This window comes from Sceloporus undulatus, chromosome 1, assembly GCF_019175285.1.
Source record: "Sceloporus undulatus isolate JIND9_A2432 ecotype Alabama chromosome 1, SceUnd_v1.1, whole genome shotgun sequence".
Taxonomy (NCBI): Eukaryota; Metazoa; Chordata; class Lepidosauria; order Squamata; family Phrynosomatidae; genus Sceloporus; species Sceloporus undulatus.
The window spans coordinates 42,598,006-42,621,602 of record NC_056522.1 but is presented as its reverse complement, the minus strand read 5'-3'; the positions used below and the strand labels follow the sequence as shown (position 1 = coordinate 42,621,602).

The following is a 23,597-nucleotide window of genomic DNA, read 5'->3' as shown; positions in this document are numbered from 1 at the left end:
GGGCCCCACAACCAATTCCAACTCCCAGAATTCCATAGCCCTGAGCCAGAAAAGTGTCAAAGCGGTGCCAAACTGGGTTATTCCTCCAGTCTGGATGCCTAACGGGGAGAGAAGGGGGGAAGCTTGTATTTCCCTCTCTCCGTTTCCTCCCCCTCCAGAGAAAGCCAAAGAGGCGCGGGAAGGGCGAACCGAGGCTCCTGGAGAAATCTCAGCCTGGCTCAGTGCCTCCTCCGTCCTCCTCCTCTCACCTGCAGAAGGCGGCCGGTGAGGGAAGCGTAGCCCCGGGAGAGCGGCCCCAGGAGCAAAGTGGTGGTGGCGGTGGCAGCGCCGCCCCCGGGGGCTCCGGAGGGTTCCATAAGGGGAAGGAGGGACGGAGGAGGAGGAGGAGGGCTTTGCCTGGCGTCTTTTGGCCGTTGGCCCCTTGGCGCTGCTGCTGCTGCTGCTGCTCCAACCGTCCCTCAGGGACACGTCAACTCGCTCTGGCCCCGCCCCCTGCTCCTCCTCCTCTTCCCGCGACCCCGACGAGGAGGAGGAGGATGACGTCATCAACCCGGGCCGCTCTGATCCTGAGGAGGAGGCGGTTGGAGAGAGAAGCCGGAAGGAGGAAGCGCAGCGCAGGGTTCCGACCGGAAGTGGGGGTCAACCCTTCGCCTTAGGCTTTTAACAACAACAACTTGAAAGCAACCGCTTCCGGGTCCCATTTTTTGGGGAAAACAAGAGATTCATAAATAATAATAATATTTCAAATATTACATATATTAAAAATATTTAAAATAAACTAGTAATTTATTTACGTTCTCAATTAATAATTTTATTTAATTGATTTAAAATAAAGAAATACTTTTAAAACAAATAAAATGTTTCAAATATTCCAAATAAGCTAATAATAATTTATATTAGTAATAATTTAATTTATTTAAAATAATGAAAAAACGTAAAGTAAATAAAATATTTCAAATACTTAAGATAAGCTAATAATTTATTGATGTTATTTATTAATCATGTCGTTTATTAATTATTTATTAATTGGGACTCAAAAGTGGCTACAAGGAGCTGTTATGTCCCTCCAAGATGATGATGATGATGATGATGATAATAATAATATATTTAATTGATTTAAAATACTTACAACATTTTAAATAAATAGAATATTTAGAAGGGACCCAAGGCGGTTCATGTTTTATATCCTGCTTTTCCCCAAACATTTGGGACTCAAAAGGGGCTACAAGGATGTGATGCGTTGTGTGTGCCTTCAAGATGATGATGATGATGATGATGATGACATCAATTAATAATTTATTTATTTAATTTATTTAAAACAATTACACTATCTAAAATAAATAAATAAATTTTTAAAATAAAGGTGGCTCATACCATTTTATATTTATTTATTTATTTTATTTATGGTATTTATACCCCGTCCTTCAGCCTTAATAGCTGTCAGAGCGGCTTACAATTATTATTTTTAATCAAATTTTAATTTAATTAATTATATCCTGCTTTTCCCCAAAAAACTGAGATTCAAAAGTGCCTGTAAGAGCCTGATGGATGGCCTTCAAGTTAATAATAATAATAACAACCTGAAGGCACAGAACACACATATCTGGTTATTGTAGGCACTTCGAGTCTCAATTTTGAAAAAAAAGGATAATTAATAATAATAATAATAATAATAATAATAATAAATTTTATTTATATCATTTGCATGCTGCCTTTCTTCCTGGATGGACCCAAAGTGGCTCATATCGTTTCATATCCTGCTTTTTTAACTTGAAGGCAAACACCACACATCAGGTTCTTCTAGCCCCTTTAAGTCCCAGTTTTGGGGGGAAAGCAGGCTTCATTATTATTATTATTATTATTATTATTATTATTATTATTATAATTCTGTTTCCCCCCCAAAACTGGGACTACAAGAACCTGATGTGTATTGTGTGCCTTCAAGTAATTTCCAGTTTATGGCAATCCAGAGCCGAACTTTGGAGGTGTTTCATCCACAGGGTCGCCATAGGTCAGGGAAGACTCAAAGGCAGTTAACAACAACAAGAGGCAACAAAAGTGGGTTTCATGGCTGAGAATTCAACCCTGGTCTCCAGAATCGTAGTCCAACATTCAAACCACTATGCCACTGGTTTAAGGCAGCCCCTTCTTAATACCAATCCTACACAAGTCAAGAAACCATGTTGAGATTGTTAAACAGAATTAAAGCAGCTCAAGATCTTTTGAAATCAATGGTGGCTCCAAATTAAAAGATATTGCCATGTTAATCTGGATAAGTTTGCAAAATGATCTTGCAGCACCTTTGAGATTAAAAGAAATTGGTAGGATAAACCTTCATAGACTCAAGCTTACTTCATCAGATGTAGACTTAAGTCTATGGAAGCTTATGCTACCAACGTTTTTCTCAGTCTCAAGGGTGCTCTAAGATCCCATGACTACAAATTATTATCCATATAAGTTACATACACATAGTACACTATATACAAAAGTAGGTAAAATACTTACAATATCTGTGAATGGTCGCATGTTTTCCTTTGCTAATAGCACTGCACCATCCAAGGAGCCAAAAATATATGGAGCAGGAGAATCTCCTTCAGATGGACTGCTTCCCTCCTCTATTACATTATCCTTCACCTCAAGTGGACCTTCTGTTAAAAACAAAGTTTCATGAATGATTTTGACTAAACTATATTTTTGTTTCTCACATGTTCTTGTGGGATCTAAAGGACCTAACAAATTATCTGACATTGGTAACCATTTTAGTTAGACTAGTGCTTCTCAGGCTATCTGATATGGGAGACTAGGAATTATTTTTTTCTTATGTGCTAGGAACTGCCACTAAAATTTGTTCCCATTGGATACAATTGTTTTTTCCCCTTGGGAACTTGCCAGGGACCAGCACTGGTCCAGGGTCACCACTTTCAGTAGCATTGGTTTAGACTTTTTTGAATTTTTTGACCCCAGATGATCCCTAGAGGACACTGGAGACAATTTTGACATGATTTTGGTCCTCTGAGCATTTCAAGTCCAGGAAAGTCTTGGTTCAAAAGGATGTCAACTGGGAAACCAATTTGATTTCCGATTGCAAAACAGGCCTTTCCAAAAATGGCCTTAGGGACAGAAGAGAGGAGAAATGAAGTTTGGGAGCATTTTTTGCAACACAAAATTGGGAGGGATGCTGGAATTCAGAAATGGGTGTGGAAATCACATGCAGCCTGCAGAAGGCAATTTCCCCACCGCTCCACTATGGGTAGGTGTGTATATATTTGCATTATGTATTTTATTTATTTATTATTCCATTTCATTTCTATGCCTCCTCTCTCCCAGTAGGAACCCAAGGCAGTTCACATTTTAAAACATTAGTAAAATTCAAAACAAATACAATCATCTATACACAATATAAAATCACATAAAAATATACAAAAGTTAAAAGCATAACTAAAACTCGCCTTCTCCATTAAAAAAACCACCCTTATGTGAATTATATATCAAATGCCTGCTTAAATAAAATTGTCTTGGCTTGCCAATGAAAGGCAAGCAGGGAGGGGGCCAGCCTAGCTTCCCATGGAAGGGCATTCCAGAGGGTGGGAGCAGCCACTGAAAAGGCTCTCTCCTGTGCTCTCACCAAGTGAACCTGTGATCTTGGCAGGATCCAGAGAAAGCCTTCATGGAGGGGTGCAGGAAAACATAACAGTCCTTTAATTCCAAAAAGAACTCCATGAATGAATTAACATAGATCAATTAAATAAAAATGTAAGCTGTGAGAACTGCTTTTTTCATATTTCCACATTTCCCAACCCCACAGGACACATTCTAGAGAGTGGGAGGCAGCACAATGAAGAGGACCATCCCCATCCTGCCACTGCCAGGAGCTTCCACTACAGACGTACACCATCAGATACTTCTTTGATTCCCCCGGCCCCCAAGGAAACCATTTAAGAACAAAGCTATCAAGAAACTTACCAGTCATGAAGTCTTTCTCAGTTCCTGAATCAACTAGTTGTAAGGGTCTATCCATATCTGGCTCTTTTTTGTCACTGTCAAAGACATCCTTAGTTATTGTTTCATCCAAAGTTCCTGTTCCTTCCAAAATGTTTTCATCTGCCTTTGGTTGATCCAGATGAAGAATTTCTTTTTTTGATGTCTGCTCTGCATCGTATGGATGGTTATGATCTATGCTCTCATCTGGGCTTTCTACATGTTGTCTGTCACTGTCAATTTGTTTTCCATTAACTAAGGTGAACAGAAGTATATATTTTAGTTAGGATATAATTACCAAGACCGTGTCTACTTTTTGAATTAAATTATGCATCTTCAGATCCATCTTTCTTTGTCTGAAAAATACTTCAGTTTAATTTCAGTTATTCTGAATCAGATACTTATGGAATACATGCACCACATTTGTCTGCAAGAAGGTTAATTATGCACTCCAATTATTTGTGAGTACTTGTTAAAATTACTTTTTTATTCCTCCTTTCTTCAGTCAGGGAAGTCAAGGTGACATGGTCTTAGATCTCATCACGGCCCTACTTCACTTCAGCAAACATACATGTACTTTCAGACTTTCCAAGTTGAAATAGTATACGGCAATTTCCATTTTAAAGAAAAGTCTGAAAGTACAGTACATGCATGTTTGCTGGAGTGAAGTAGGACAGTGATGAGATTTAAGACCATGTCATCTTGACAGAGCCTGGAAGAATTACTATTTTGAACTGCACGTAACTGATGAAATCTAGAACCCTATGAAATCAGGGCTCAGAACCATCTAATGAGGCTCTTCACTCCAGGCATGACATTTTATAAGACAGCAAAGTGATGATTAAGGGAATATGACTTGTACATTTCCCTCTTTGTGTTTCTAGTGAGCCCTTCTAGAGATTACAGCTTCAGATGTTCTTACTGATGTGATAAACCTGTGTCTAGGATGTACCACTTCATGCTATATGTGGTAGCTCAAATGATGTACTGTATATACTCATGTATAAGTCTAGAAATTTTAGTCAAAATAATTGACCCAAAAACCTGGGTCAGCTTATCCATAGGTCAATGTAAATACTGTACATTAACTCCTATAAAGGGAACCATTCCCTGGTGAAAGGCAAGAGTGTGATGTGTCCTGGAAATATTGACACCCCCCCCCCCCCCACCCTCTTATCCATCCAACCTTTAGGGTAAGCCCAAACCATTATGTCTGCCAGAATTTTGTAAGTTCTTTGGCATAGTTTTCCATTTGCTTCATCATTTAGATCCTTTGTTGTATGCCCCTAAGTTTTACCATTGACTTATCCACGGGTCATATCTAAATCCATAATTTTGGCCCCAAAACCTTCCCTCGACTTGTTTGTGAGGTTGACTTATACTCAAGTATATACGGAAAGTAATTTCTTTTACATAGGAAACTACAGGTTGGGCAGAATATCTTCTACTTTAACCCCCATTCTGTTATCCTAGTTTCTTACGTGGAGAATATTTTTAGTGGAATGTTACAGTATGCATTCTGAAACCAATTAGGTGAAGGTTTACCATCTTAAGATTTAGTCAGAAAGCTTAGTTGACAACCAGGTCTGAGAGTGCGACTGGGATAGAGATGGGTTATGAAGCCAAGCTTTTTCTACAAAATTGTCACTGTTAAGCTTTCTTGGATACACTATTCTAACTTTGGTAATGTTTTTAGAATTGGGATAAAAAACGTGAACATTTATTTATTTATTTTATACCCTGCCTATCTCCTGAGATGGGACCAAACAATCAGTTTTCCATAAGTCCAAATATCTGACATTAAGAAGTTTGCCCCAAAGCTTCCTGACAAATTAACCTGGAGTCCACAAAGGCCTGTGCCAAATTCAACTGTTTGGTCCTAGATGTTTCATAAGAGTCTGTGCTGTTGTTTTTGTAACAGTGCCCCTGAGGAAGTGACTGAGGTATCTGGCATTTATTTATTCTTGAGGCCTGTCACCAACTCTATGGAGTTTATCACCCTGGGGTTAATTTCGGCATTAAAGCACATTTAAAGCATCCTGCAAAAAAGCAAAAATGGCAAGTAATTGCATGAATGATTATCACATGAAATTGCGCAAATAAAGTGATATCAGGAATGCATTGTCGCTGAAATCCCAAAAGTAAAAAAGACGTGGGTTAATGCCTATTTGTGACCACTTTATTGGCAGGTTTTGTGCGATGTCGTGTGAAATCGTTTCATGTAATTACATAATTTTTCTGGGATATTCACGTGATAAACTCCTGACCTCCTTCGTGTGATAAACTCCTGAGTCTGCACAGCAATTAAGTCCCTCGTGGGCTTTACTTTCAAGTAAGTTTGTACAGGATTACAACCTGAAAATCTTACCTGTAATGGATTCACCAGGGTCCATCTCAGATTCTAAAACAGATGCAAGTGGAGTACTGTCACTAATTGGAGAGTATTTTTGCCTTAATGAATACATCAGCTCTTGAATATCATCCATCAAGGCAGCTTCCTCATCAAACAAGTCAATTTCCTTGATCACCTCTTCTTTATTTTCTGCCTCTCTTGAATCTAAAGCTTTGTTCAAAATATCCAAAATGTTAGACTCTGAAGATTCAAGGATCTGGTCCAAAGCTTTTTCAGTGTCCTCATAGCTGTCACTATGTTTCTGAGCAAGCAGAAGCTCCAGCTGCATATCACGAAATAAAGATTCTATCTTGAAAACATGTTGTTGCCCAACATACTTTTCTAAACGTGCAATATGTTTTTCATCAAGGAATTCTTTCATTATAATGAGCTGCCTAACATCCTCACTGTAGTCTGACTCTGTGTCTTCATCTGTGTTTTCCAACACACTTTTAGGAGCATGGGAATGCTGGTGTTTATCTTCTGTCTCCTCTGTTGAAGTCTGTAGCTCTTTAAGGCCCTCCTGTGAAAAATCTTTAGGGAGATGCTCCTTGGTTTGATTAAAGTCATCTTTGCCTTCCAATTCAGATATACTTAAACTGATTGGTGTTATTTCATCATGTATCTTTTTTATTTGTTTATTCTTCCCAGCCAGAGAATTTTCCATTTCAGATAATACTGTTGTATCCACTTCCTTTTGTCTTTCCTCTTTACTTTCCTTCAGTTGAGAATCTTCACTTACTTGCATTCCTCTATACTCCTCATTAAAATCTCCCATGCCAACTTCTTTTTTGGCTTGCTCAAATGTTGTACTTGCATCTCCCATTTCGTCAACAGGATTAGCAGCTCTTGAAATAGCATCATTTGGCATTTGCAGCAGAGGATCTGCACTTTCAACATCTAATGTGAAACCTTGTTCATCTGTATGCCCTTCTTTCGACAACTTTGCACTAACTGCATTTTCATCTTGTAATAACCCCTCTTCTAGTTCTTCTGTAAACTCATCTTCTGCTTCTAGCTCCAGAGACAGAAGTTCTTCTGTGGGTGATTTTTCTCTTCCCATATCTGCTCTAGTAACTTGATCTAAGTGTTCAGCTTCATTGTTAACAATACTTTTCTGAGTAATGTTTTTATGTTGTATTGCTCTCTTGGATTCTTCAAAAATATACTTTTTCTCTATTGTTTTTTCGCTACTTGTATGGTCATCTTCCTCTTCATCCTCTTTATGGTCTTCTGAATCTGGCTCAGTTTCTTGCTGAGACTCTTTGGTAGGCATGTCAGGACCTTTCTCAGAAGAAATATTTTCCATAGTAGAATCATTTGATTGCTTCTTACTGCCAAATATCTTTTTTAGTTCAAAATCTTCTCCATCTTGCTTTGTATTATAGTTTGTTTTGCCTTCCAGGACATCATCATTGTCTAGATCATTCTGAGAGCCATTTGTCAATTCCTCCAATAAGTCTGGTACAACAAGATCCTCCTCATCATTTTTTACCGTTTTCCCCCATAAGGTTTTGTATTTTGTGTCATTTTCCAAGCTATCATCCACATTTCTCTCTTCTGTTTCCTTCTCTTTTCTTACCTTATGAAGGGAAAAGCCATCGGAGTCATCTTTGATGTGACCTAGGGATGGATTTAATCTATTTCCATTTGTTTCTGAAAAGGCTTTTGGTTGCTGATCATCTCCATAATTGGGAAATGCACCAAAATTATGTGTAGAAGTGCTGTGCACTTGTTCTGTGACAGGTTTCTCCTCAGTTTGTGCATCCTTTTCCTCATAGTCCTGAGTTTTATACTTCTTTTCCTTAGGGTTTTCAGTGTCTGCATTATGTATCTGCTTTCTCAAAAGATCATGTTCTGATGTAAAGGGATCATCTTCTGATGAAAATTCTGAATTAGCTACCATGTCTTCTGCATTTTCTTGCTTGTTGATTAGGGCCTCCTCCTCCTCCTCCTCCTCTTCTTCATCCTCATCCTCCTCCTCTTCTTCTTCCTCTTCCTCTTCCTCCTCATTTTGTTCTTTGAAATCAACCTTGTTACCACCAGTTTTATCTGCTGTTCTTTCACCACCACTGACAATTGCAAAAAATTTGTCCCCTAAATGTGTTAATAAACCAGAGTTGTCCTTTTTTTCATGAATTAATTTGGCAGCAGCTTTCTTAGTGTTGTCATGATCAAACTCAAGTGTTTCTGAGTTAGATGATATCCTTTTAGACTCTATATCATCTGAAGATTTGGCTTCTTCTGTAAAAGGCAGTAAAGGAATTTCTTCTGACTGCTGCTTTGGTTCTTCTAGCTTCTCAGTTTCATAAGAATCAGTATCCAGATTTTCCTCCAGATCACCGTCAAGTGATGTAACAAGGCTGGTTGTCTCATCATCAGATACAATGGCATCTGCAGTTGAGCCAAATGTTGTTTTCAGGTCCGCTGATACATCTTGATGTAGAAGCGTGTAAGCTCCATCATCTTTGCCTCCATAATTGGATTGGTTTGCTTTTCCCTGAGATATATTAGAGTTTCTGGCACTTTCATGGTTTGGCACTTTTAATGTTTCTTGCAGCATTTCTTCAAGAGGCTGGTGTGCACTTTGGTCTCCCTGAGAAGTATCCGTGTCACTATTTACAATGAGGTCTTCACTCTTGGAATCAAGAGTTTCCTCTACATTCTCTTTATTATCAAGTAGAACATTGGTTTTTTCACCCATTTTGGCATAGTCTCCATTTTCTTCCTCCAGGCCTACTTCAGAACTATCACTCTCCATATCAGCAGACTCTACAGAGCCCATAGCATTAGACTCTTCAGTCTCTTCTTCCTTTTCAGTTGCCAGCTCAGTTTTGTCATCACTGGCTACTATATCCTCTGATACTTTTAAAAGCTCATCCACATTATAATTATCAAAATCATCTTTGCCTCCATCAAAGCAAACAAAATCTGTTTCCTGAAAGGAGATGAAAACAATTTTAGTAACTTAAGGAAAACAACTTTTTCACATGAAATTTACCACATCTTAATTTCTCTTTGGTTTAGGTGAAAGGTAGCTTTATTTGCCTATTAGAATTCACAAGTGAGTTATCTGATTAAAAGTGACAGCAAGGATGTTCCTAGATTATTATCACAATTTACACTGCAAATCTATGCCTTCTTATGTGGGACAAAGCACATTTAATATAATCAGATATACCTACAAGTATACCTCAATGAAGTAGATGTGTTCCTAGACATTACTTCTTTAACAGCAACAAGTATGAGAAGCATAAATAACATGGAAAGAATGGGAATAGGTTCCTACACTACAAAAGAGAAGATCACTTCAGCATGTTTCAGCAAACTTTTAATTCAAAACTAACAGCAATGGATGTGTGAAATTAACAGGCAGGTCAGCCTTATGTGACTAAACAAAAATATTTTGAATTTTCTACAGCAAGGCATTTTGCAAAATGCATGCAGGAATCACTTTTTCTTTTCTTAACCAGCTCATTTTCTTATGATTTCCATTTTGGTGGTGAAACTTATAGATATATGGGTCTTTTAGTTTTTTAACATGTTAGCGGTAGCAGGTGAGGCAGGTGTATCTGGTCTCCCTTTTCCTCTTTCTTTTGCTCATTAATGGATTCTGGGGGCAGCTGCTGTTTATCTTTCCTGTTTTAGGCAAGCACGAAGCTACTGTAAGATCAGCTAGAATCCTGCTCTTTCCCAGCTCAAACTAAATTGCATTGTTTACAGCAGACACATTGCTACAATCTGAAAATGAATGTCTGTGTTTCTCTAGACCTCTTTCACTATCCTCCTCTTGTTGATGTTGTTAAAAAAACTTACAGCTAATAGGATGAGGAAAGGGGGACTTTATGAAAAGGAGCTTCACTGTTAGAGGCTTTGTTAAGTTGCATATCACATGCAGCCTTACTGTGGGCAAAAGGTTCCTGGAGTATTTCTGAAGTGTGAAGATTTAGTTTGTCACGCTTCTAAAACATCATTGAGGTATCTCACTTCTGTTGACAAAGTGTTCGCGGAACAGCCATTTTTTTAAATAACGGGATCTTCCATTATTCAAAAATGGTTGCTCTGCGAACGTTTCAGCGATGGTAGAGAAGCAGGACGCCTCAATGACATTTTAGAAACGTGATGCGTTATCACACCTTCGTGCTTCAGGAACGCTCCAAGAACCTTTTGTGCATGGTCAGTGCCTCTGTGTGATAATCCCCTTAGTGAAGTATGCCTGTATTATCATGATCATCATTTTATGTGACCTATTCCTCAAAACCAGGATTCAAGGCTAAATATGCACAGGATTAAGCTGCATAAAGCATAAAAATGCTAGACTGGAGCCTATAAACATTTACCTATTACTACTGCTACTACTACTATTATTACTGACATTTAGCAAGGAGGAGGACAGGGCTATAATCACATGTACCTTTAAGAAGTTGCTTAAGAGTAGGTCCAATTATTGGTCTGTCTAGACCTCTGTGGTCTAAACTTTCAGGGCCTCTACACCGGGGAAAGGCTGTTCCTTTCTTTTGCTTCTGTGCCTGCTCCAATGAGCATATGTTTCTTTTCTGGCTTTCTTTCTTTTCTTTTTTACATAATCTGGTACAACTCCAGAATAAACCAAGAGATGTTGCAGATTGGACGTATGACCTTCTGTGTAGAGAGCTTGTGCTCTTCCACAGAGCGACAGACCTTCCACTTTCTAGGAAGTTAGCCTTCTTGAACACAAGTGAGGCTTACTTCTGAGTAAATGTACAAAGTACTGTCCTTTAAGCAGACAGATACTGTTCAGTATATGCCTGTATAATATGACTCACAAAGTCTGGTACAGGTATTGTGGCCTACAAGGTGTTTGACCAGCTTGGCAGGTCACGAGGGGCATGAGCCTGATCAGCTATGAGTTGGCTTTCTTGCAACCTCATTCCAAATAGTCAGAGAAATGAAGGCCCATTACAGACCGCCCAAAAGGGGTGGTCTCGGGCCGCTGCCAGTTGCAGTGCGGAGGAGTCGCAGCAGCCAAACCGCGCGACTCCTTTGCGTTGCAAAGAAGGAGCGCGAAAATTGCGCTCCTTGCGGCAACCCAGAAGAGATGCCGCAAGTGCCAAAGCGCACACTCATGGCGTCACTTCCGCCACGCGATGTGCAGACGCAGAGCGTCCGTTACGTAAAAATGGCAGTGGCCGTGTGGAATGACCACCGCCATTTCTTACGGACTCTGTCCATAACAGGGTAAGAGGCGTCTAGAAGAGACGCCCCTTTTTCAAACTGGGATGTCCTGAGGACGTCCGAAATGGTGGTCTGTAACCCGCCTAAGTGTTCTCAATCCATTGGTCAGAAACATGTGTCGTATTTTATGGTGTTTGTCTCCCTCTTCTCTTCAGACCTTTTTTCTCTCCATTTATATTGTCTGGTTGTTTTTTTAAAAAAATTGTGGTCCCTTTAGAAGACATAGGCTTATCTATAATATTTCTAGGCTCTCAGAAAGAATGGTACGTATATAGATCAAAATAAATGTACAAATAACTTACATCTGTTAGCAGTTCTAGCTCATCATGGGTATAAATATGATTTATTTCAAGTAAGTCCTTTGGAAAATATCCAAATTCATTTCCAACCTGACAGGGAGGAAAAAAATGGGAGAGAAAGATCAACATAAGAAAAACTATTTTATTTTTAAAAATAAAACCATTATTTCTGCTCCTTTTTAGAGCCAATTGTCTTTACAGAAATGGTATTGTCTCTTCCCAGGGGATTGGCCAAGTGGGATCCAGTTCCAATGTGTTCTCAGTAAGATTCATTTCTGCCACAGGACTTTAGCTTTTTAAAAAAATTGAACTGCAAATACTTGTTTGACAATCGGCACTTCAACTGCTGATTTCATCCCAATCCCCCTTACGTAAATCAGAACCATCGATTTAAACAAGTAATGTATTGGAATGAGTGGACAGCTACTGTTAAAATGATATTATTGTAAATATGTCTAAACATTACCTAAGACACAGTAAAAGGCTATATGCTCTAAAGAAATGAGTGTAAAATATATAAAGGATAAAGCATATAAGCCTGAATCTTGTTTCTATTGTGGATCATTAACAGCGATCAGAAACTAGCAGCTGTTGTTGTTTGCTTTCAAGTCATTTCTGACCTATGGTGACTCTATATCATGGAGTTTTCTTGGCAGAATTTGCTCAGAGAGCATTTGCCCTTGCTTTCCTCTGAGGCTGAGAGTGTGTAATTTGCCCAAGATCATCCACTGAGTTCTATGGGTAAGCAGGAATTCAAACCCTGGTCTCCCAGTGTCAAACTACTACATCATGCTGGTACTGCTAACAGAAGGAAAACATCCAATAGTTCAGAGCAGCCACTCTGGGGCCTGAGGGAGGAGATATTTTTGACAATTCCTACTGACTTTGTCCCAAAAGTAGCAAATGTTTTTTTCTCTCCCAGAAATGAAGACTATACAACAGTCATTTCAGAATTAAAACAACATTTTTCATGGCTCAGAATTGTATGACAGGTACAGTGACTATGATGTTGCTGTGGAAAGGGGGCTGCCATACCCCATATGATGCTTGAGCCCCACTTACACTATCTAATTGTTATCTGTGTTAACAACTTCTAGAAAATGATTCGTGCTATATTCTTACCTGCAAGTTCTTATTACTGTTGTCAGGAAGCCAATATTAATAGTGGAGAATTGTGATAGAGATAAGATAACTTGGGCAATTTGTTAAAAGTAAACATACTCTCTAGATAACTGCACTCAGAATATGTACCATGAGCATTAACCCCTTCCTAAATATCCCGAAACTTTCACTATAGAAGAAGAAACAAGATAGGTAATTTCATGGAAAAAATTCCTTGAGGCTTACAAATAAACAGACAAACCAAATGCCAGTATCAGTGAATTTATTAAAATTTGCAACCATTTTTTTCAATATTTAGAGGTCTCTTTCTAGGTCTTAAAATAAATTGCAAAATCCTAGGTTCTGGATTAATTTCTTTTTAAAAAGAACAAGCATTATATTCTTAGAGGCTAGCCCTGTGCAGGATGAAAAAATAATAGCACACGTTTCTTGGATGAGGGTGATTGAACCAGAAATTTTCTGCTTGAATTGTTTACATGGCATAACAAGACAATAAAAACCTCTCTAATCAGATATTTTGCAAGCATAAACAAACAGAATTCATGGCAGGTGGATGCTTTATTCCTTTTGTTCAATATTTGCTGTTAAACATTAGTGCAGACTAGTTAAATCCAAAGTCATGTTTGTACTGCAGATGTCATCTGCCTTAGCAATTACCATATTAAAAGCCGCCAAATTTAGCTATCATTGTTATAAGCTGGAAAACATATTGCTAATAAAGCTGAATTAGTCTGATAAACCTTCTATTTGTTTGCCCATTACACTAAAATCCTTGAGCACAGGAGTTCGTAACTTTAGGTTCCTATATGACACTGGATTTCAACTCCCAGAAGCCCCAGTTAGCATATCCTCTATGGTGAGGGAATGTAGGAGTTGTAAACCAGCATCTGGATACCCACAGGTTGGAAATGATTGCTCTAGGAATACAATATAGCTACCTAAAGGGTTTTAGCTCAGTGACAGAGCACATGATTTATAAGCAGAAGGTCCTGGAATTTTCAGTTGGGGCTGTGGAAGACTTGTTAAATGACCCCTGTCAAACCAAAGACTATTGTGTTCAGCAAATACTAGGATCAACCAGGATGGGTGACAGTGGTAGAAATGTTTGGCTCCATGTAACCTTTGCCTTAAAGGGACACTGTATATGTGTCACCTTGGCTGGTAAGAGGAAGACAGCATCCAGTATGTCAGTGCCTCTCAGCATTCAGTCCTCCACATTTTTTTGGACATCAGTTCCTAGAAGTTTGTGCCAACATGGCCAGTGATCAGAAATTCAGGGAGATGGAAGTCCCAAACATTTGGAGGACCATAGTTTGGGAACTGCTGCAGTAGATGACCAAACCATAGCAAAGCTGGGACAGATGCTATTTGATTGTGAAGCAAATGTTATAACTTATGTTTTCCCCTTAGAAAATGAGTACGCAGAGTCCACATGGCCTCTTGAAAGTCTCCATGGCCTCTTATGTTGATCAAAAATAGAGGAAGAATATTTCCTCTATCTCTGATCAATATAAGAGGATACAAGTACTTTTGAAATTCACTAATTTCTCATTCTTTCCTTGTAAATCTCAGTCATGACTTATCTTTTGTTTTGTTTTCCCTCCCCATCCTTCTCTTTTTTCTCATGATAGAAAAGAAAAGACCTTTAGGTTCAGCTGACTGGTAACTGTGAATTGCTTTTGTTATTTAGAACACTTTATAACCTAAAATGCTTTCAAAATTTATACCTTCCACACACTTGCAATTTGTTGATGCCCCTTTGAAAGCCATGGCTCATATTATGAAATTCTGGAATTATTAATTATTAATTCTGTGGAGTATCTAGAATTCTCTTGCAGAGGGTTCTAATGCTAAACTTCGGTTTAGTAGAATACAGAAGTCAAATTACCTCAACAAAGAAAATATCAGGGTTTAAAACCATGGCAATTAGAAGTGGTATAAAACTGCTATAATGTGATGGTGAGGATATACCCCAGCTGGAATGATTTAAAATGCATTAGTAGGTTTTTAAATGTATGGCCTGGAGGGAGTCACTAGTTTTTCATACTGGTTTATCCTTATCAAACAAAGTGTATTTTGAAATCTAGATTTACAACTCATATCTAAAACCCTAGAGAGCCATGGCCAGTTAGTGTAAAAATGTTTGATAGACCTATGCCTTGACTTAGTAATAATGCTTCTTATGTGTGCAATAACAAGAACCTTCTTAGTGAGAAAAGCCACAGTATTTTCTTATGGATTATTCTTAGTGACCAGCATTATAATTTACAAAGACACTGTGAGAAAGTCTCTACCAAGTACACAACTTTAAATTATATTTTATAGTCTAGTCCCAGTCTGTGTGTTAGTACAGCAATTTCTATAGATGGGTTTTCTCTAATCCAACTACAGACATAAAACCTCTGGAAAGACCTTGTTTGCAACTGAAACACTATTAGTGAGTAGCTTTTATATTACCTTTGCTTGTGCAAGCAGAAGCATTTCAGACTTAGTCCATCTTTACTGTTTAACATATCTACTGACAATCTAAACAAAAATGCAAAAATATGCACTGCTTTTTCTTCCCTATAATTTGAAGGCTACAGATCCTGGTGAACTGGCTCTTTCTATCACAAAGGGTATGTGTTCAAACACATAGTAAGCCAAACCTTGGCTTTAAACTGCTATGAAATATTGCAACCCATCAACCACTTAAGAAACTTATGATTCACTAACTACTTTTTTCAAATTTGAGATAACAGCACATGCTATTCATGCTGGCAAGAGATAGACTGCCAGATGTTTTTTCTAGATTGCTCCACACACTCCATATACCCTGTCTGGATGTAGTTTCACTGCTGATGGATCACAGCTAGAAAAAAAGCAACAATTCTTTCTTAAAACACCTTTCCTTCCACTCATCCCTGCTCAAAGTAGCTACAAAATTAAGTAAACTCAAATCTGTGTGGTTCAAGACATTTTCCCATAATAATGTTGCACCAGGCAATATATCCTTGAGATTTACTTCAGTGTGGGATTCTTCAGTTAAACAGACCACATTTTACTAAGGCCGAACACAGTATTGATATCATTTAAATTTTGCGCCAACAGTTATATAGTCAAGAAAGTACACAGAAAGTGAAGCTGTTTTGTTATTTTTTTATATGAGCTAAAATTTTAAAGCATTCAAGGCCAAACGTTCAAGCACATATAATGGATTACCTATAATAAATCTTTCAGGTACCACAAAGCTCTTTGTTGTTTTTGCTGCAAGAGATTGACATGGCTATTCCACTGGAAACTGGCAGTCTTTTGTTTACGTATTTCATATAAGAGGGGCCAACACAGTACAATGGTTGGAATATTGGGTTTGGTCCTTCAAAGACAGCAACTCACCATCTCTTAACAATGGTGGAAATGCTGAATCTGACTAGAATTACCTAGTACTTCAAACAGTAAAAGTACTATAAAAACAGCCTAGATCTACAAATCCCCATACGTGTCAATATACTCTGTTCTGAGATCTGCAGATGCACACCTTCATGGACATGTCCAGGGAGTAAATAAAAACTGGATTAAGAATCCCAACCACCTGATTAATAGATTAATAGGGCTTGTGCATGACCATGATCCAGTACAGAATATCACAAGTGTATGCCAAGGAGCAGAGGATTGAACCTGGAGGACCAAGACAATCCAAATGTTTTCTGCATCTTCTCTGAACCAGGGTGAGTCCATGATCTTACCATTGGCCCTTCACATTTGCACCTTTGACTTTTGAGGATTTGATTATCTGCAGTTTTGATTAATATGTTCTCTATAGGAATCTCTAGGACTTCCAGTGCAACTCTGCCGGAGGTTGACCACAGAGTTGTGCTGGAGAACCTAGACGTTCCAAGAGGCATTTGTATGTCCTCCAGCATGATTCTATGATTCAATGTCTGGCAGATGTTAACCATAGAGTTGCACTGGAAAACCTGGAGCTTCCTAGAGAGGTGATCTCTTAGGTTAAAAAAAAGGGGGGGGTATTTGCATTTTTCCCACATTCACAAGCGTCCTTCAGCCCAATCCCAGCGAATGTGGACAGACCACTGTAATTGGCAATACTGTATGTTTTTATATTTCTTCTAAATTGTTTGCATCAGACAACTCTAGTAACTGAACAACAACGGAGATCCAAAGCATGAAATACTGTGATCCAAGCAAGTAGTCTAATACAATGTTTTTCAAGCTATCTGATGTGGCAGACATTTTTTCACCAAAGATACCAGGAACTGGTACCATATTTTGCCTTACTATTTTTATTGTATTTATATAGTTTCCTGGAAACTTGCGGCAGATTGGTAGCTGCTGGACCAACATCAGTTTCCTGACTACTTTGAGTAGCACTGGACTAGAAGACTCGCTATCAGTTCAGAGCATACAGTGCTACCTGGAGAACACAGATATTAGAACACTGTTATTTAAAAAATTTAAAAATTCAAAGGAGATATTTATAGCCCAGTCAAACAATGGCACCAGGGATTTCATATGTGCTGTATTTTTAACTTTGTTAGCTGCCCCGATTGTTCTCAGAGGGGCGGGATACAAATACAATTTTATTTATTATTATTATTATTATCATTATTATTATTATTATTATTTATAAAACTCATTTTTGTCATGGAGAAAGCCAATTCTTTTGTACTTCCTTAAAATACTTTGATAATCTGGCCTCACTAGTGGATTTAGATTGCAAAGTAATGAAGATTCTGAAGATTCTGGTATACTCAGCTTGAACTGTTTAATCAGTTATCTCAAACTTATTATTGACTGTGCACAAAATAATTTCCCTAATGTGGACATTGACTGTTTAACCTCTTGTTTAAAACCCTGTGTGTCTAATTATCTAGCCCCACATTTCAGAACTGGCTTTAATGATTCTTCATGTTTTGTGTTTATAAAGAACTTGCAGCCCTGGAAACAGATGCCTCCTAATTATCCAGCTTATTTGTAGAACAGTACAGTAGATGTCAGAAGGGAATCACCAGCAGGATACAATGATTCCATTCTGCCACTTTCACTGCAGGCAGTGCTCTTCCCATTTCACTTTAATTGGACTCTGTTGCTGCTGAGAGGCTACTGTGTCATAACCTCAGTCGCATATTCTAATGAAAGCAGCACCTCTTGGCAGCCCATAGTTTTAAAATGGTTTGCATGAGCAAATATTTCTCCTTTTGGGGGGTGCAAGGGGAGGGGATACCTGCTCAGTAGGAAGACTTGACAACCAGAACACCCATCATTAAGTGTCTGTTGCCATGTAACCTAGAGAAACTGCAGACTTTTGATATCCTTTTTGATATCTTGTTACAGCAAGGAAGTAACATTTGATATAAGATGTTACCAGTGAACTGAGAGTAGCATTTCCTTGACAGAGAAAGCGAGTTCTACTTAAGTTCCAATGATTTCACAGTTAGTTGCAACTAAGTAGTCCCATTAATTTCATTTGTACAGTATTTCAGTTGTCTGTACCTGAATCTGAATCTGGCAGTATAACAGTGTCTTTTGCACACTTTGTAGAATTCTTTCATAGAATCATAGAGTTGGAAGAGACCGCAAGGGTCATCCAGTCCAACCCCCTGCCATGCTGGAAATCTCAATCAAAGCATCCCTGACAGATGGCCATCCAGCCTCTGTTTAAAGACCTCGAAAGAAAGAGACTCCGCCACACTCCAAGGGAGTGCATTCCACTGTCAGACAGCTATTACTGTCTGGAGGTTCTTCTAATGTTGAGGTGGAATCGCACCTTTCCACTACACGGAGCTGGAGGGATTTTTGAGTTGGCAAGTGAGAGCCTGCATGGTGTTGTGGTTTGAGTGTTTGGATTTTAACTCTGGAGACCAGGGTTCAAATCCCCGCTTGGCCGTGGAAACCGACAGGGTGATCTTGGGCAAGTCACAGTCTCTTAGGCTCAGAGGAAGGCAAAGGCAAACCCCTTCTGAGCAAATCTTGCCAAGAAAATACCATGATAGGTTTGCCTTACGGTTGCTGTAAATTGCAAATGACTTCATGACACACAACAGCAGCAGCAATGGCAAGAAAGGGAAAGTTTAAGGTCTCGTCATCTCACATTGTTTTGAGCCTCAAAGGGTGATTATTCTTTTCAGTAAAAAAAAACCCCCAGAAATTGTCAAGGGGGGGGGGGGGGGAAACCATAGACCTATGGGTAATATATTGTCAAGTCCTCAAACAGCATTTGAAAGAAATGCCAAGAACATTTCTGGAAATATGGTTAATATTGTGTGCAATACAGGTGCAGAACTTTAAAAAAAATAAAAATATTAACTCCTAGGAATATAGTATTTTCATTTGGGTGATTAATCTTAATTAGGTGTGGTCTTAAGATGGAAATAGAAACTATAATCATCACTTGTTATTTCCCCAGCAAAGAGAAAAGCAGCACGAAAGCCTTCTGCCTCAAGACATAACCTCCTCATCAACATATGCTGAGAATGCTGTTTATTTATTTTATTTACATGCCACCTTTCTACCTGAGGGACCCAGGGCAATTCACAAAAGGAATCCAATAGTAGTAGTTTCTAGTAATAGTAGTAATACACAAATATATACTGTCAGAGTAGCTCGGTTAACAGCCTTTATTAAAAGCTGATATGCTGATATTTTCTCAAAGGGGGCTGAATGACAGGAGATATTCTCTTGGAAGGGAAAATTACCCACAGGAAAAATTATCCAAGATCACTATCTGTATGAAAGTGGGATGAAGCAGGCAGATATTAATTACAGAAAAAGAACAAAATAGAGGCTAGATGTTTGGATGAATAATAGTTCAGCTGAATAATCCAAGATATAAACAAGCCTTTTGTACATACAGGCATGCAGTCGCTCCTCCTTTCATGAAATAATCATTCAAGGTAAACTTAATAATACAATCTTACTGAACTAGAATAGGAAATTCTAAAACCCATATGTATTGTGGGTAAAAGCAGCCATAGAGAAGAAATATTAATTAAAATGCTATTAGAAGAGAGATATTAGTTTTCCTAATGTATATAAAACCAAATAAAGTATTTAAAAACTCACGCTTCCAGCCCATAGCTCATTTGTTCTTCCGGTTAATTTATAATATACATATATCGATTCACCTTCTTTAAAATCTAAAAAACGGCAATCTGGAGCTTTAAAGTCCTTTACTGCCTTCCCTCGACACATTAACACTGTTGGAAGAAAGTAAGAAAAAACACTGTGAATAAAAGAACATCATCAAAATGGCAAAAGAAACCTTCTGGTGATATGCATGTCACCCAAGAATAAGGAATTATAACTAGTACATAGACAGTATTAAAATTATTTTATGCCTTAATTGTTTTTCAAGACAATGCAATCACATAAGAAGTTACCATCAACATTTCATTACAGCTTCGCTTCCTAGTCTGGGAATGCATCCTAACATCCCAATACTAAATATATTCAAAATGTCAAATTCAAAGGAACATTTATGCAAAGAGGCACAAGATTGTAAGCAATATTCCTGAACACTGTCAGTCTGAATTGTTCTGAAGTCAAACCATTTCCAAACGAAATTGTCTTTAGAACGGAGGTGCCAGAAAATGATCTCATGTTTTCCAATGTTTTCCTCCATGCAATCCAATGATATTTGTAGTTCTTCTTTAGAATATGCTCAACCTGTTTGCTTCTGACTTGGATTGGTATTTGTTTTAAAAAAGAAAAGTGATAGTATATATTTGTCTTATGTTAGCCATTTTTGATATATTTTTGAAAGAAAGGCTAGACAAATATATTTTAATAAATAAAAAAACATAAATACAGTTCAAGCAACCCCTAATATTACAGTATTTTAAATTCAACTAAAGCTACTCCTCAATAGCCCATGTACATAAGATGTAAAGTTTTTAAAACAGGCATATCTCAGATACATTTAGCTGAACTATATATCAAAGTCTGCAAGACTTGAGCAGGGCTGTTGATTTATGGGTGACTTAGAGGTCTCTCATTCATAAGGTTGCCATAAGTTGAAGTTGACCTGACAACAGTTAACAACTACAACAACTATATCCAAGTCTTTTTTATATTCCAGACATTTCAAACACTGCACATAATTGCATTCCTACTTGGAACTAGGTCCAAATGAGTGCAATAGGCTTAGCTTCCAAGTATGTCTGGCTAGGATCACAACCTAAGGTTCCATTCTCATACCCACTTATCCACAGAAAACCTTACTGAACTTAATGAGATCCTCTATGGATCTATGCATTGTATTGGATAGCATAGCTGCAGTTCTATACACATTTACAAGGAAGTATCAAACTCTTTGAGAGCCAGTGTGGTCTAATGCTCTTTGAATAAAGGACTGTGACTCTGGTTTTGAATCCCTACTTGGCCATGGAAACCTACTGGGTGACCTTGGGCCAGTCACACTTTCTAAGCCTCAGAGGGGGGCAAAGGCAAACCCCACTCTGAACAAATCTTACCAAGGAAACCTCTGTGATAAGACCATCTTAGGGTCACCATAAGTTGGAAAGAACCTGAAGGCACACAACAACAACACTTTATTTCAAATCAGGGCCTTAAGAGTGGGTTGCCAGTCACACAAAGTAGACACACTGAACCTTAATCTATAAATCTGAAATACCTGAGACCTTCCCCCCTTCCACCACTGTTAACCATGCATCAGAAGGATAAATCTAAAACAAACAGATGCAGCTAGAGGGGTAATAAAAACAACAACAACTGCCCACTTATCTGTTTCCAACAAGATAACAAATCTGACAGATTAAGTGAGAGAAATTTAAACCCAGAAAGAGAAAGTAGGATAGGAGAATGAGGCCAAACATTTGCTGCTCATTAAAACCACTTTCTAAATTCTAGAACTCAACTGATGCAATTTGTTGACAAGCAGAAAGACAGGGTACAAATGCTTTATGCTTATTAGAACAACAACATCCTGTGGAGAACAATGCTAGTTCAAGCATTAACACATGCAAGTCCATTCCCTGGTGCATTTGCATTCAGACCCTGTCCAAGGTATGGCAAAAACAACCCTAAGCGGCATTAGTATTTTTGGGTTCTATTACTAAAATAAGGGGTGAATCAAAAGATGCTTATGATGCTTAGCAACACAGAACAGCCTTTCAGATTTTGTGGTGCAGCTGCTTGAAGTGACAAAATATCCAGGAGAATCCCTGATCCTCCAGTCCACATGAATGATACATAACAAAACATATTTTCCACCACTAATTGAGGAAGGGAAGGGCAGGGAATAAAAATGTGTGTGTAAGTATACATACGTACTAGGGATAGATTTTGAACACCATCTGAAGTGCATTAAAAACAAGAGGACAGTATCCTGCCCACAGAGCTTACAAACAGACATGCAACAGGGAAGACAGTGCAAGGAAACAGAGGCAACATTTCTGAGATTTAACCCCAATCGTAAACAACTTTGGGTACACCTTGTTGTTGTGTGCCTTCAAGTTGTTTCTGGCTTATGGTGACCTGTTTATGGAGTTTTCTTGCCACGTTCAGTGGGTGTTTGCCATTGCCATCCACTGAGGCTGAGAGAGTATGACTTGCCCAAGGCCACCCACCAGTGGGTTGACATGGCTGAACCAGGATTCGAACCCTGGTCTCCTGGTGTCTTAGTCCAAAACTCAAGCCACTAAGCCACACTGACTCTCCTGGGTAAAAATAAAAAGATGATTTTAAGTAAAAAAAATAATAATGCACTTTGACAGCACCTCCACCTTCACCAGAGATGGCCTCCCAGCCTCTGTTTAAAAAGGAGGGGAGGCCTCTGTAACAATTGGATTCTGTTTTAATGTAACCTTCTTCTGTGTTTGTTGTAAAGCCACCCCGAGTCCCAGTTTTGGGGGGAAAGGGAGGGATATGAATATAAAAATGATGATGATGATGATGATGATGATGATGGACAACCTGCAATAGCATCTCTACTTCTGGTTAAAAACTGGGGAGGAATGGATGCTTCCCCTGTCCACTCTCCAACCTTGGTGGGAACCAAAGTGTGTATCCGCACTGGGGAAATAACCTGGTTTGATACCACTTTGGATTACCATGGCTTAATGCTATGAAATTCTGGGCATGGGTGTTTGTGGTGGCACCAGAGCGCTCTGGTGCCACCACAAACACCCATGCCCAGAATTCCATAGCATGGAGCCATGGCAGTCCAAAGCAATATCAAACCGGGTTATTTCCCCAGTGTGGATGCCTCCCAAGGCCTTCCTTTCCTTCAGGTCTCTCCTCTTCCTCCTCCTCCAGCCCCTTGCTCAGGGCTTCCTCCTCTCTGCCTGGCCTTTTGGAGAGGGTGCCAACAAGAGTGGTACAGCCTTGCTGCCAGGCATTGCCAGCAGCAGCAGCAGGGCTTGCCCTCCTGCCCTGCCCTCCCTTTGCCCCCCTCCTTACTGCTGCATTCAGGGTCGGCGCAGCGCTTGTATTCGGCGAAGCGTCGGTCCAGCTGCCGGCCTTGGCCAGAGGAGGGCTGGAGCTGGGCGCCCAGGAAGGCCACCAGGAGGGCCAGCAAGGGAGGCCATGGCGCAGGAGCCATGTTGAGGGAAGGAAGGCTGAGAAGAGCAGGGAGG

General features: G+C 39.0%; 1 protein-coding gene across 1 annotated transcript in view; it reads right to left on the bottom strand.

Annotated features, from left to right (window-relative positions):
* Positions 1–23,597, bottom strand: part of MIA3 (MIA SH3 domain ER export factor 3) — a 52,608-nt gene extending 29,011 nt beyond the window's left edge. Inside the window, 6 exon segments of the mRNA XM_042449065.1 lie at positions 2,506–2,648; positions 3,964–4,233; positions 6,347–9,308; positions 11,887–11,973; positions 20,065–20,198; positions 23,422–23,597. Of these exon segments, the coding sequence (XP_042304999.1) occupies positions 2,506–2,648; positions 3,964–4,233; positions 6,347–9,308; positions 11,887–11,973; positions 20,065–20,198; positions 23,422–23,563 (3,738 nt within the window). The 5' untranslated portion in view covers positions 23,564–23,597.